The sequence below is a fragment of the Amblyomma mixtum genome, chromosome 3 (assembly GCF_055824585.1).
Source record: "Amblyomma mixtum isolate Tamu chromosome 3, ASM5582458v1, whole genome shotgun sequence".
In the NCBI taxonomy this organism is placed as follows: domain Eukaryota; kingdom Metazoa; phylum Arthropoda; class Arachnida; order Ixodida; family Ixodidae; genus Amblyomma; species Amblyomma mixtum.
In genome coordinates this window covers 392,128,459-392,143,724 of record NC_143014.1, presented here as the reverse complement: position 1 = coordinate 392,143,724, position 15,266 = coordinate 392,128,459, and the positions used below count along the sequence as shown (strand labels likewise).

The window sequence follows — 15,266 nt, the reverse complement described above, 5'->3', positions numbered from 1 at the left end:
CTCTCTCCTGTAAGCCACAAGCTCATGCTCCATAACAGGGTGTCGAACCGGAGCCGAACCTGAATGCGAAACCGGAACCGAACCCGAATTTTTGCCCGGAACTGGAACCGAACCGGAACGATTCAAAGGAACCGTTCCGAACCGGTTCGGGACTCGGTTCAACAGCACATTTTGTGTAACACGGCATACTTTTTTTTCTGTTTTTCAGACCAAATGGCATGTGCCAGCGCGTAGATTTACCCACCGAAAGCTGTCGGCGCTATGGAGTGCGAAAATGGCATCCAGTTCAACAACAAAACTGAAAGAAGTCTCTTGTATAGAAAGAAAGCTAATTGGCGCTTATGCAATGTGATTTTGGTAATTCTGAAGTATTTTACTCCAGATTGATGTGAAATGTTGGATTTTATAGTACCCCCTTTTACATGCTTACGTACAGCTTTACACGAATTGTTAGCGGTGCTTTAACTCGTAAAGCACTGAGTGAGAATGGCTTCCCTTTTTCCCTTTTCTTTGTTTGGAGTACCATAAATACGTATAGTATAGGCGCAATGACCCAATCACGTTGTGAAACATTTATTTCTGTGGCATTCCTTGTCTCAGACAGCAGATAATGAATAAGACTTGTCACGATGGCTCAGTGGCTGTGGGGCTCGGCTGCTAATGCCAAGGCCGCGGGTTCGATACCGGTAGCGAGGTCGCATTTTGATAGCGGCGAAATGCGAAAATGCGCGTGTGCTGTGTGATGTGAGTGCACTCTGAGGAACCCCAGATGGTCTACGCTAATCTGGAGTCCTCCACTACAGCGTTGCTGGTAGGCTCCGCGCCGCTTTGAAGCGTTTGAACACACATAATACTATTATTGCAAAACAATGAAATATACATATGTGTTTTCTTAAAGAATCCGAACATTCTTCGTTGCACGCTACGGAAATAAGCAAGGAAAGGCGGGCATGTAGCAGCGGTACGATACTTAGAAAAAAAATAGTGATTATACAAAGAGGCAATGCGGAAATACATGCGCTCGCTGAGATGTGAAAAACGCCTAGAAAGGTGCTACTGAAATGAAATGTAACTGCGATGAAGTGATTTTCTGTTTTGTCGATGCATTTAAGTTGTTCTGCTTATATAAAAAAAAATGGCAAGCGCTAACGGACAGCTTTGTCACGCTGTTCTCAGATTGCTGTATCTTGAATTCTCTGACGGGCGGCTTATAACTGCCTCTCTGCCGCACATGAGGGAAGGCAAACAATCACCGAAACCAAGGAGCATAGGGGATGTACTTTTTTAAAAGTAATTTGTGGTGTTCATCAATAAGAGCTTAAAGATTAATTATTTTGAACGATAATTGATTAAACTGAAAAAAAAAACACATGCCGCCAATAGAATCCGAACCCTTCACCTCCGAATTTTGCGTCCGGTGCTCTACGGCGGCGATTTTTTTTCTTTATTGCATGGAAATAGGGCCGAAAAGGAAAGTCGGAGTAAGTCCATGCCACAAAACACCAGGCTGTGTAATACGAGCCCACCATACCCCTGCCAATCCCCACCTCCCTAAACATCAGAAGTCTGAGAGGCACACGCATCTAGATCGGGGAGCCAGCAAGGCGACCTTTCCAGGGCAACATATACTCCCCTCACCAAAGCGTACTGCTCACGGAACAAAGATTTCGATGACCGCGGTGATTCGGCGGTGGTCCATCACACGGCTCTTGAGACTAAACAGTCACAGCAACATAAGTAGATCACACGGCACAACACAGTTTTTCTCCACTGGCAAAAAATGGGTATAATTCGTATGATTTCAATGTCCTTCTCAAATGTACGTTCGCCGTAATTATTTCCCAGAAGAACATAGCATCATTGCACAGAATAAAACAATGGTCAATGGTCTTTGGTGCATTGCGCAGGCGGCAATTTACCGTCCATGACACAAACATCTCCTCAGCATGAAGTAATGCCTTGACAGGCAGCGTCGGTGTGTGAAATTTAGAGAAGCACGATTTTGCAGCAGAAGAAATAAATGTACATTCGCTTAACACGTTTTCAAGCACTGGTCTTAAGGAACTCCAGAAAAGGTTGCCGATACAGCACTACAGGAAACAAATACCCTGTAAGTACATGAGTCGTCTGACTTCTGGAAAGGCTATACAGGTAGCCTAAAGAAAAGCGCCCAGTGAGGAAATTTAAGGTGTCCGCTACTTCTGCGCTGCGGCTACGACTGTCTAATCTTTTTGGCTTTCTGGGGTACTTATGTGTAGTGCTACCGAACCATGAGAGTGTTCCCCAGCTCCACCTTCGTCAATAGCAGCGAACGTAATGCGTCTTCGTTTACCGAGAGTGCCACATAAAAAACATAGTAGAACGGTGAGGGCGGAAGCTGTGCAAGAACCCTCGCTTCGGGTTGTTTGTGTCTGAGGCGAAAGGCTTAAGTTTGGTTCATATGCAAGCGAATGGGCGACTGAGTGGCGCGTCCCACCGACAATTTCCAACTCGTCAGAACCTCGCCGCTCACCACCGCGACGACTCCAAAACAAGTTTTTGCATCGCGGCGTCGGGATTCGCTAGCGTTTTCGGGTTCTTTTGTGGAATGCTTTGCGACGGTACAAGTGCAGCATTCACAGCATTCCACCTCAGGTAGATCGCCTGCAGATGGGGCATTTTAGAACGCACCTATTATGCGTCCGTTCCCGCGTTCCGCGTAGTAGTCGGCGCAGCCGGCGTAACCGGTTGTCCAAGTAGTAGAGCGAATTAAACGCCACCTGGAAGGTGGCTGCCACGGGAAGACCTTACGAGTGGCTAGCAGCATAATACGTCATATGCCAGGTAGCGTGTGATGAGTTGCGCTTAAACTTCTCATTACCGACAATTGCAACCGTCTGTCAATTTTTTGCCAGTGAGTGCCCGGATGTGCGCCCACCGAATTGTGCACGCGTGGACATACACATGCTTAAGCGCAGGCATGCATGGACACACGCACGCACGCACGCGCGCACGCACGCGCGCACACACACACCACGGAAATTTTTGAATTTTTGAGAAAGGAGGCTAAACTGCTAACGCAGTAAAGAAACCAACTACAATACTCTAACCCTGAGTGGGAATCGAGCCAGTGGCGGCGGGCGCAAGAGAGAAGCTTCGTTTACTGATGCCTTATGCTACTCGGCCATCTTCGAAGATTCTTTTTATTGTTGCCGCATGAAATATCAGGAACCTCCCTGATCTCGTCTTGCATTACTGACTGGGTCGAATTCCGCGACCTCGGCATACGGCCTTATACCACTATCACTCCCTTGCTCTGCCCGCACATAAAAATTCCCTGAAGGCGCACACGTCAAAAAGGGCGATCAGTCAGGAGGTTGAACTTTCGCAGCATATACGTTCTGAGCTAAAATGAACTGTTCTCTGAACAGTGACCTCGCCGAAAGTGGCGATTGTGCGTGTGTATCAAGCATACAGCTTCTTCACACGCTAAGGAGTCTTATTAACAGGAAAAGTTCACACGGAATTCCGGTGTCCTTCATTACTGGCACAAATCTTATAGTGTAAGGCATGACCTCAATGTCCTTTTTAAGAGACTGCTGAAGGGAGTTATGTCTCAAAAAAACATAGCGTCACAAATAACTTCGTTGTTCGATAGTTCCTCCTTGCTTGCAGATGTAGCAATTCACTGATCATGGCACAAACGTCCGCTTGGCTCGATGGCATCTCCTAACACGTAAGGTCGACGTTTGAAGTCTAAGAAAGGTTTTTGGGGCCTATTGAATGTACATCCTCTGAACTCGCCTTAATATAAGGCCGTCATGAAAGGCTAGGTAAGGCTGCACGTGGAGGAAGTAATGACCGATCAGAGCCTTTTTCAGCTGCCTTCTGGAGAAGCCGTACAGGTATTCTAAAGAAAAGCGAATATTTAGGAAATCGAGTGTGTCAGCACAAAATTCCCTCTCGACTATGTACATAAAAGACAGATGAGCATTTAATCACCTACTAAGCACAGCTTCCAGGAAGCGGTGATTTTCGGTTTCAAAAAAAAAAAAATCATGAAACAGGTTAGGGGACAAAAATTGCACGAAAGACTCACCATACTGTATCAAGGTAGCATGAAATTCTGTCCACGCATGGGCTCCCTTCGAAAGCGCCCCAGAAAAGTCACAAAAATTCTATTTAACGAATTTACGATCCTCGTCTTGCAATGCACCAATTGCAACATTGTCACAACGCAACGTCGCATCGAAGATGTCACAAGTTTGTGTCCGTACAGACACAAAGTGCCCCCAACCAATGCAAGCCTGCTTTTTTATCATATTTTTTTATCAGAGCAAGAGACGGAGACATCAGCATAGGCCAAAATCTTAATTTTACACTGCACTAGCGGGAAGCCACGATTAGCTGTGTTTTTGAAGAAACTGAGCTATAGGTGGTCGAGATATACAGTGCTAGTTACAAAGGCGATCTAGAGCAGGTGATGAAAATAAAATATTTTTGGTAAACTCTCTAGATGTGTGCTGGAGGTGTGCCAGAGTGGGGGGGGGGGGGGGGGGGGGGGTGACTGGCAAGCCGCTTTTGGGGTGACAGAAAGATGTCTTGGCTGTACATACCTGCAAATACTAGGGAACTTCCGCTCATAGTGGGCGCATGCAGCGGTCCTGATGGCGCCGGCTCAAGCATTTTGCGCCGGAGAAATTCCCGATTGACACGAGCTTCAAGAGAGTCCTATTACTCGCCTGACGGGGACTCCGAAACTGCTGAAGCGTAAAGGTTTCGTAGATGAAAAATCCATCAGCTTTTCTTTGTATGTGCCTCATCAGATAGAGTCTAGTATACATAGCCGGTGTACACTAATTCTGAGTTCATATGATTTCGCGGCTCTTGAGTAAATTTAAATCTTTTTGCCGCGGAGAGTAAAACATCTCGCATTGAGCAAATTTTTCAGTGCTGTTTTATATGCTGATATCACAAAGAAAAGTTAACAGCAAAACAAGGTTGAATAAAAACCTACGTTCAGGATTTTTTATAGTCTGAACCCGTTTGAACCGGTTCGAAGCTTTCCGGAGCGGTTCGAACCGGAACTGAATGTCGCTCCGGAGCCGAACCCGGAACTGAACCCGAAAGGCGTGAACCCGAACCTGAACCGAACCTGAAAAAACTGCGGTTCGACACCCTGCTCCATAATACAATTAACGTGACGCTCCATGCCCGTCCACCCTACCGTGAACGGCCGAACACACACGGGACAGCTTGTTCAGCGTTCAGGTGACCCAGCGGTCTTAAAGGTGCACTGAAGAGGATTCTAAGCCCTTCTTTTTACCGCGGGACCTCGATCCACACTCCCCAAGCATTCTTAGGAACTGCGAATTATCGTCCTGCGCGGCCCAGGTTTTTTTTTTTTTTTTAAATCGCATTAAACGTCCAGGCTCTCGCCTCTTTTTTTTTCTACCTGACCACAAGAAGTAGGAGGAGCCATCCAACGCATGGAGTGCTTTTCAGCCAGTCGCGTGGCGGTTTGCAACTCGGCCATCGGCGGAGTGATACGTAGTAATAGGCGGAGTGACCTGCGAAAGAAAAGAGTCCACGTGTATTTCTACTTCCGTGGCCCAATTTGCGGCTACATTGTCTGCGGCTGAAACTGTTCATTCACGGAAACCTAAAAAGACAATGAAAGCGAAAGCGAAGCCGCCACGCGGCTGGCTGAAATGCACTCCCCGCATTTGTTGTCTCCTTATACTCTCTCTGGTCAGTTCAAAATTTAAAAAAAGGTGGGAGTCGTTTCATCCGATTTATTAAGAAAATCGGCCGCACAGGAGAATAATTCGAAGTTTTAAGAATGCTTGGAGCGTGTAGATCGAGTTCCGGCGGTAAAACGACCAGCTCAGAATACTCATAAGTGCACGTTTAAGGTGGGGGTCGTACTTCGACAGGGTGAATGCTCCATTTTAGACTATGCCCGTGCCAGCAACCAACGCGTTGTTCTTTTTCAAACAGTACAATGTAGGCATCATTCTAAAGCTTATTTTGCACTCTGACAATTGATGCGCACCGCTATAATGTAGTTGCACTATCAAATGCACAAGATTGGTATTGCAGAGGAGGAATTCGGTAGTTTCATTGATATCACCTCCTTCAGATAACTTTTCTGAAGAAGCTATCTCTTTTACGATACTTTCGTTCGGCTTGAATATAGAATAGATGATTATCTAGTATCACACTGTCTCGTAATAATGTGCATTCATTGAATTGCATTTGATCGACGGCCTTTTTAATAGAGGGAGCTTTGTCTATTTTGGGTAGGAATATCCCCTACGTATCGGGGTGCACAGTAACAATATTTTTGCCACATGATGCGGATAATATTTACCTTCATCACTTCCTTTTTAATTGCATTTCAACTTTTAAGATTTCCGTAATACTGCCTCGCGATCAGAAGTCAGCACCGTCTTGTCAAAGTCTCCCATATGCCCGTGTTTACTGCGCTGTTGTGAATCATGAATCTATATCAACTAGCCCAGATTTCTTTAATGATGAAGTGTGAGCCAGTTCGAGAAAAAGCCTTATAGAAGTTGGCGTCTTATCGCGTCTTCGCGTCACATGTCCGAAGCGCGCGGCACCCTCGCGCAGTGTCCCGAAGGCCTCGCTCACCCTTCAGGCTGGTGTCGCCCCAGGTCGGGATGTCTCCGCAGCGGCGCGCGCCCACCAGCGACTGCTGCGTCAGGGAAACGGGCGCCACGGCGAACACGATGGCCGCCGTCAGGAGCACAACGAAGAGCACGAACACGCAGCCCAGGCACACCAGCAGCCGCCTCTGCAGGCCACAAATCAATCTTCAGTGCGACTCCGCCGCGAGTGAACACGGCATGAGCAAGCAGCTGCCACCTCATGTAGGCTCGTAGCTATGCGTGATGCCGACACCGCCGCACCCGAGATCCGCATTTGGAGCCCCTAACAACTGTCACTTTAAAGCCGCCTTTTTTTTTCGACGGCAGTGTCCAGAACGCGATACGTTGCCTTGAGCGGGCTTGCAGTCTCCACCTGCGTTCTTAGGAGGGGTGTGCGACTAATAGTCCAAATTTTCGAATAGCCAATCGAACATCCTCCTTTCGATTCACTGAACGAACCAAATAGTGAACGTTAAAAACTATTCGAAACAAAATGAATTAGATCAGAGGCTTCCGAATAGTTTTCAGGTATAACAGGCTCGAAATTCGAGTAGGATACGCCGTAGCTTTCTTCGACGGCTGTTTCAAAAGCAAGGCCCACTGCGGTGACGCACAGCATGCTGTCTCGATTGGTCTACGCGTTCAGCGCCGCGACGAGCTCCATTCGTGTGGCGGCCTTCATGACTTTTTTCTATGAGCATCACATGGCAGTCACACAGTCACAGACTTTGTTTTGCGTGCAATCTAGCGGAGATCACTGCTGTGTCTTTCAACGGCTACAGCTTTTACTCCACGAGCCATATCGCCGCAGCTATAGTGCTCCGCTTTTTCGCACGAATATTCGTTTTGCAGGAATAATCGCGTAAGTAGTGAAATATTATGCGAATACAGTTGAAACCAGACTTAACGAAGTGAAGCGCAGCCAGGAAATATTTCGTTAAATCGGGAAATTCGTAAAGTCAAGTAAGATATTTTTCCGCCCTTCGAAATACGCCCTTCGAAAGCTATACCGCGCCATCGTATTTGCCCACAACCCGCGCCTGCCCGTGTGAAAAGTCCTCGAAATCGGACCGAATCGATTGTACGTCAAAGCGCCATCTGGTAAAAGGGATTCGAAGTCAAGGTTGGAAGCGCTGCCGACTGCCGAATCATTTGTTCCGGGCAGCGGCGCGGGTTGCTGCCCTGTCAAAACCAAACCAGGGCCGTGTCTTGGCCGTCTAGATGTTACTACTGGCGCGCTGCCAATAAGCTGCGAAACATCGTTGCAAAATAAGTGAGAAATCGAACTTTTTTTTTTACTGAGTTATTCCAGGAACACTTCGTTAAGTCGGGTTTAGTGGTCGTTGTTTCGTTATTTAGGGTTACTGAGAACACTGAACCCTATGAGCGCTTGCCGGGGAACAAAAATTTGTTCGTTAGATCGGGAGCTTCGTGAAATCGGGTTTGATTAGATCGAGTTCTGACTGTATTCGATTCGTATTCAACGTGTTTTTTAACTGCACTATTCGTATTCTGATGGCTACAGAAGCTGGACTATACGTATTCGATCCGGTTTCGAAAAATATCAGTTCGCACACCCGCAGTTCTTAGCCGATTCTGTCGTTTCGGGACTAATGATGATCATTACATCCCAGAGGTGTCGTCTGTGTCATCAAACTGCGGGCCGAGGCGTGCCCTGTGCAAATATCAAGGACTAAATGTTAGCACCGGCATCAGAGACAAACGTAGGGACGAACGACATTAGTTTGAGCCCATGTTATTTCAGTGATTCCCTTCCCCCTGTGCTGGGCTGCAGGTCATCTACGCTTGCCAAATCGCTGCCTTTTGTAATAAAAGTCTGCGAGAGTGTGCAACAACTGAACACAATGGGCAATGAGAGGTTTACTAAATGACAATAATAGCACCGTCGCTTTCAGCGCGGAGGCCAACAGACTCTGCTGCGTCAAGAAACGCCTGTTGCAATCTGACCAATTGACCGCTGAGAATGAGCGCAGATATCTGCACAACGATGTTCGAAGCGTGTTGTTGATCAAGTTGCACGAACACGCGTCAAGAATGCGCGAAATTTCCGTTCGTTGCATTAAATTTTCTAGTTGACACTGTGTAAGCAAGGACGCGTATGCACATCTCGTGTACATAGTCCCATGTTCGGTTTATTTTTGCCAAAACTTCGGTTGGCTCATTGACACAAAATCCCGGCGCAGCCCAAACAGTGGCGGTGTTACTAAACACTCCATTTTTCTAAACGATGTGACGTCATCAATGGAAAATATCAAATGCTAACCAGTATGTCAGTATTGGCACTTAAAATAGCCTCAACTATAAAAATCTAAATAGAATTAGAATAGAATTGAATAGAATTAGAATTGAATATCATTCCTTAAGTTGTCCCGATAATTTTTGGTGACATGTTGCTTCTATGCGGAGGGACTCTATTGCTAGGTGCGACAGTGCTTTTGTTTTCTTATCGCAGTTACTCGAGTGAGGCCCTTGTCAGTCTAACGGCCTGTATGTTCGTGATGTTCGGAAAGTCCAGGGTAAGCCTCATTTCCCTCATTGACGACATACTGTTGACGCTTGAAAAGTTTCTGGATATTTTCTAATTCGCAAGGTAAGCAGCATAGCAGCCATTGCAAGAAGTTCTCTAACACCTGAGTAACTTCTCGCTCTTTCGGATCCTACAAGGTGGTTTTTCAACGCAGCATTTGTGTTGGCCACTCGAACGGTGCATGCAATCGGGTGATATGCTTGCGAATTGTCCCCAGACGCAGCAAGCATATGGGATGGCTGCGAACACTTTGATGTTGATGTTTGTCGCGTAAGGGCAGCTGTTGCCATGTTCGAAGTTAAAGTATGGGAGCTGTGCTCTGCGGCTGATTTTGTCAAAAACCTGCAATAAAAAAAACTGCGCACTGTTCTGTCGTCAATAGTAGTCGCAGGCATCAAATGCACTTCAGGAAGGCGCCGCGGCTTTCAGGGCCACTCATAGATGGCGGTAGCCACGCACCGGCTTCGGCCGTGACCGTTGGCTCCTGAACGTGTTCTCTCTTTCGGCCACTTCCGTTCTTCGACCTGGGTTTCGCGCATGGTATGCCCGGCTGCTCTCTAGGGTTGAGGAGCCTCCGTGATCAGCAGCTGTTCTACCCGGACTGCGCGCTCGGCTTTCCTTGCCGCTTCAGGTGATTTACGTGCATTACGTGCCGCAGCGTTCAGCCACTTCTCTTTTTCGGGCCGGTTGACGCGATCATCGACCCTCGCTGCTTTCGCACCCTGGGGCGCCGTAGCGGTCGCCCGGTCTTTAGCAGAGTTACCGACGACTTCGGCCGCACTGGCCGCCTTCTGACCTTCGTGTGCGGCTACATGCAGCTCCCATAGTGGCACACGAGAGCCGTTCTGTCTCTGGACTGATGCCACTCCATTATACGGCCGCGGTGGCTGTGAAATGCAACCATGCGTTTGGAATAGCGTAACAGAACGATGAAATATGAAGAAGAAGGTGGTTTTGAAAGCGCAGCGCGAGAGGATGCGCCGATGGCCGAGTGTTTTACGTCATCAGGAAACGAGGCTGCTCTATTTTCACTTTTGCTGGTTTCACTCCCCTGTGTGGCTGTAATATGTTTCGAAAGTTTCGAATGTGCAGACATATATCGTGTGCATGAGTCATCACCTAGAATATTTCAGTAGATTACATTGGATTAACATATGGGAATATACTAACCCACCCATGAGGGTCCATAGCGCACAGCAAGGAAGGTATCCAATACGAACGCTATGCGACGTGTTTAGTGAGTGTATTACACTAGGCTGATTTAAAGAGCAACTACAGCGTTTTCTATATCTTCTCTGATTTTACTGAAACTTTTACGGACCGTGCTTCGCAGTTTTCTTGTCCTTTGTGCCCAATTTCGCAGCGGGGCGGACGAATTTAACATTTTTCGTTTCGTGGCATCAATCCGGGAGATTTCGCGGGCAACCTTGTGTGCGTGACGTCACTGAACGTACGGCTGTTGATATTAACTCTGCGTTTCCTGGCGAGAATTTCGAGTTGGCTTTTCGTAATTTCAGACAAATATTGATACAAGTTCTCACTTACAGTCTCAAGTTTATGCAACCAACGCGGACACGATATGTCGTGACAGTGTCCGTGACGTCCATAGGATGGGCTGTCGTGACGTCATCGTTGGTAGAAGCACAGTTTCGGTTTCGGTTTACTAATTTTGCACTTTCGCTTTGCGCAAATACCCCTTCTTGGTATTTTGAAATTTTTTTTTCATCGAAGCGAGGGGACTCTATGGAATGTGTTGTGATTATCCAACCAAAATGTTAAAAAAAAACCTGGTGTAGACCTTTATTCAATTTTCTGTGGTGGATCCACTTGCAAAATTTTGGGACTCCTCAGATTTTCAAATTTGGCGGTGCCCTATGATTGGTCTACTGTGTTGATGACGTCACGACCCTCTCAATCGCGTTCGTAGACCTCGGGGAATCCTCATACGACTACTGGGGCAGTGGTGCAGCGGCTAAGCGATGCGCTTCAAACACAGCCACAGGTGGGGCTTGAGAAACCTAGACTGCTCTTCCCTAGTTTCCCTAAGTCTCATGCACAGCGCCACTGTGGGCAGGTGGCAGCTGCATTTAATTTATTTGAATTACCTTCAGTTCCATTTACCACAGGAAAGGGGGGTAGGTAGCTAGCAACACGATAGGCAGGTTGCCAGGTGCCATGGAGGACACGTGGTCATGACGTCACAGGGTCACGTGACCTCTCACAACCAATCGGAGAAATTCGTGACAGAGAAGCCGGAACTGATTTGTAAGATGACGGCCTAAATGGTACCGCATTATAAGTTTCTAGCGTTAAATGATTGCTAAAGCTACCCGATTCGTCAACCTCTTAGTTGCGCAATTGCGCAAAGTTTCTGAGGCTCTGGGCTCATGTCAGAGTTAGTGTTGCGCTTTTCTGAGGACAGACTGGTGAGATGTGGATGGAGAAGGGGTTAACAATGGTAAGATATACTAAATAAAAAGAAATTACATCATATAAAAATGATAGCACATAGTCTGAACCAGATGATGCCCTGTACTGGTATGCTGGTATGCGTACCTTTCAGGGAAATGCAGTTTTCTACTCTTCTATAGTACAGGGATAACAGGGCACTTGAGAAAGACATCAATCCCCCCCCTCCCCCCCCCCAAAAAAAAAGGAAGCTCCACACTTTGAAACCTGCGGTTATAGCACGCCTAGAAGTAGGTTCATGTGCGTGCAATACGTACGACCTATTATCAGTCTTCAGGGAATGGCTTGCTTGATGTCAGTGTTCCCTTTCAATTCTGTCTGTGTCTATTAGCGCTTCCACTTGCGCCCTTGCATACCAAGTTTCCTGCATCTGTGGTTTCAGGTATTAAAATGAAGCACGTTCAAAATCTACCGCTTCTCAAAGAGCAGCTCATGCTGCGTTGCAAGCAGGTATCTCGCGTGCAGACGGCACGCGTCGGCGCACACCTGTGGTTCAGATAGGCTGCAAGACGTGGTCTCCTAATGTGCCATACCCAACAATTCTGGACGAAATCATTTTTGAACGGTAAACCATTCATGAACGCAATTTTTTATATAATTGTAAGGTTTCACTATGACAGTCAATGTATCCACAGATCACCCGACGGCAGTATTGCATTTCAGTTTGGTTTGGTTTGGTTTGGTTAATGGGGTTTAACGTCCCAAAGCGACTAAGGCTGTGAGACACGCCGTAGTGGAGGGCTCCGGAAATTTCGACCACATGGGGTTCTTTAACGTGCACTGACATCGCACAGTACACGGGCCTCTAGGATTTCTCCTCCAAAGAAATTCAACCGCCGCGACCGGGATCGAACCCGCGTCTTTCGGGTCAGCAGCCGAGCACCATAACCACTGAGGCACCGCGGCGGCATAGTATTGCATTTCGTTTTTCTATTAACCTTTTTTGCTTTCGTCAAAAGCGTCCCCACTGGTTTTTTTACGCCAGTCTTAACTGTTCGAGGCGATCGATGGAAAAATTTTAAAATATTTTGCTACGTATCAGACGAATGGGTTATTACCTTCGGTATATCCATAACAGCATCTTAAAATTTTCCGATTTTCGAAAATTTTGCCATAGAATGTTAAGCATGCTCCGCGTCTCTCATTATAGAGAGGAGAAGAAGGCAAACATCGCCTGTGGAGTCGAATCGCCCTGGCGCACGAAGGCTAATTGCTTCTGGAGAGAGCCCGCCTGAGAGCGCTAACTCGCCTACTAATGCGTCGCAGCCACAAATTCTGCCCAAAGCTGGTTCCTTGGACGATACCTCACAACTAGTGGGGCAAATTAATTTTAGGCCACAGGGCGGTCTGAAGCCGGTTTTAAACAGCAGGGCACTTAAATAACCTAAAAACGGAGTCGTTCCAGATAGAATTTCACCTACGTGTCTTCTGTTGGCGTTCTGCTGCGACGGGGACGCTTCAGGGCTGTGCGCGCTAAATGAGTGCAAGGGTGGTGCTCCGTGACCCACCTGCTGTGTGAAAAAAGAAAAAGAGGAATCGATTTATTCCGTAAAAGAGGCTTCTTGTTGCATGCAAAATGAAAGTGGTGTTATTCGCGTTACATTAGGTCCGTTGTGCTGGGACCACACAGTTAATTTATCGATTAGGTAAGTGCGCCTGCTAATAAAGGGAAACTGAGGACGCGTTGAAGTTGGCCTGCATCAATTGATTTTCGCGTTGTAGTGACAAAGAACCTACTTTCAGTGATATCACAGCTCTTATAAGCTACCAAATGCATTAAAAAAATAAAACAAGCATCGCCCCTGCTGGCAGATTTTACCGAATGCGGTGACGCAAATTCCTTACTTACTCTCTTTTTGGTGGCCAATCTCTCCGGCTACATCATACACTCTAAACACGAATGCTCCCCTTTTAGTATTTTCTGGTTAGAGTGATACACACACCACCCTACGTCTTCACACGGTGGTCAAGGAGTCCTTTTGCCACAAAATTCAGCGCATTTTAGAAACAAAGAAAAACCGCCGCGCGCTTGACGTCTCGCTGGCGCGAGCCCAACGGGAGAGAGGGAAAGCCCCCGCCGAGCGCGTGCCTCTCTCTCCACCGCCACGGCATGCGCCGAAGGAATGAGTCATCCACGCCGATCTCTCTGGAACGTGCGAGTCGTTTCTTCTGTTAACGGGGGGAAGAGGGGGAAGCCTTGCGTGCCATGGAGGAAAAAAAAACTAGGAGAGAGTGCGCTCAGCCTCTGCAAGCCATCCTCCTCTGACGCCGCTACCGAGGGTCCTTTTGCGCACTGACTCTTGGGAAATAGGCCCTCCGCAGTTACCAGACTGCCAACCAGCGGTGCTTTTTAGTGAACGCCCGTGCTCCGATGCAGCGCAGAAGCGCAGCGCCTTTGTTGCAGCTTTGGCGGAATGCGTACCGAGCTCGAGGTTGTCTGAAGGCTCCGCGTCTCAACACTTCTGTTGATTACACTCTCGAGTTTTTGGGTGCACTGTAGAAAACTGCAGGTAAACTTTTCATCAAAAAGTGCGGCCGCGACCTCGTCACATGTTCAGCTGTGGTTCATAAAGAGAATAGAGAGGAATTCATTTCGTCAAACACATACGGAGCGTTTATTTCAGCGCATGCTATAAGCGGAGAACTCGAGAGCAGGCGAAGGAAACGAGCCTCTAAAAAAGGGCGCAGTGGCTTCCAGAGCGCCCACGGCGCTTAACGAGCGCTCCGGCGCACTGCGCAAAATTCTATTTCTCGGGCAGGCGGACTTCGGCCCGCCCATGGGCACGCCGTTCTCCGCTATTCTCGAGGCACAAGTCTCGCCGAGTACGCTCGCGCACGCGATTCCGACGTGAAATGCAGCAGTGAAGAATTTCTCTTTCTCGCTGTCGAGAGAGAGTGACGGCGGCTTTACGTCTGCCCCTGCGCGGGGTCTCCCGGCCGCTGCGCACAATCACTTACAAAAAGAAGTAAACTGTATGTATACTACGTAGCCGCGCGCACGCAGCGTCCTGTCTCGGACTAATTGCGCGCGCGGCACAGTGCACTAGCGGCCGAGTTGGGGCGCCCGGCCGCGTATACCGTCCGAGGTAGCACCCACGGAGCGTTCGTGTCACGCGTGCACTACCTGACGAAGAGCAAGCGGGAAGTCAAGTCCGCCTGCTCATGAACGCACAAAGGCTCACCATTGTTATGTCACGGGTGCGCGCATTGCCGCGCGACCACAGGAGCGCTTCGAGACTGTCCGGGATGATTCCCAGCGCCCTGTAGGCCGCGAGCATCTCGCGACGCGGCACTGCAGAAGCGGCACAGTGAAGGAGCATGTGCTCCAATATCTCCACTGCGCCGCAGTCAGCGCACGCGTCGCTCGGGGATGGTGGCCGCTGCAGCGAGCGAGCAGTTTGCGCTCACCACGGAGCCGTCAATGAACACAAGCAGATGGTCGCGCATTTTCTCGTAGAGCGAAACCGAAACCGAAATCCGGCTAAGAGCTACCGCTGCCTTGTCACGTGAGGGCCTATTTCCCATGATTCTTTCCATTATATTTTTTATGACTAGGCTTCAAGATTGTGACGTCATGCTCCCTCCTAGTTTTTTCTTCC

At 48.1% G+C, this 15,266-nt stretch overlaps 1 protein-coding gene across 1 annotated transcript in view; it reads right to left on the bottom strand.

Moving 5' to 3' along the window:
- The window catches only part of LOC149357180 (uncharacterized), a 48,178-nt gene that overhangs the window by 19,108 nt on the left and 13,804 nt on the right, over positions 1–15,266 (bottom strand). Inside the window, exon 2 of the mRNA XM_089576526.1 lies at positions 6,634–6,796. Coding sequence (XP_089432652.1) covers positions 6,634–6,796 — 163 coding nt within the window. The remainder of the gene's footprint in view (positions 1–6,633; positions 6,797–15,266) is intronic.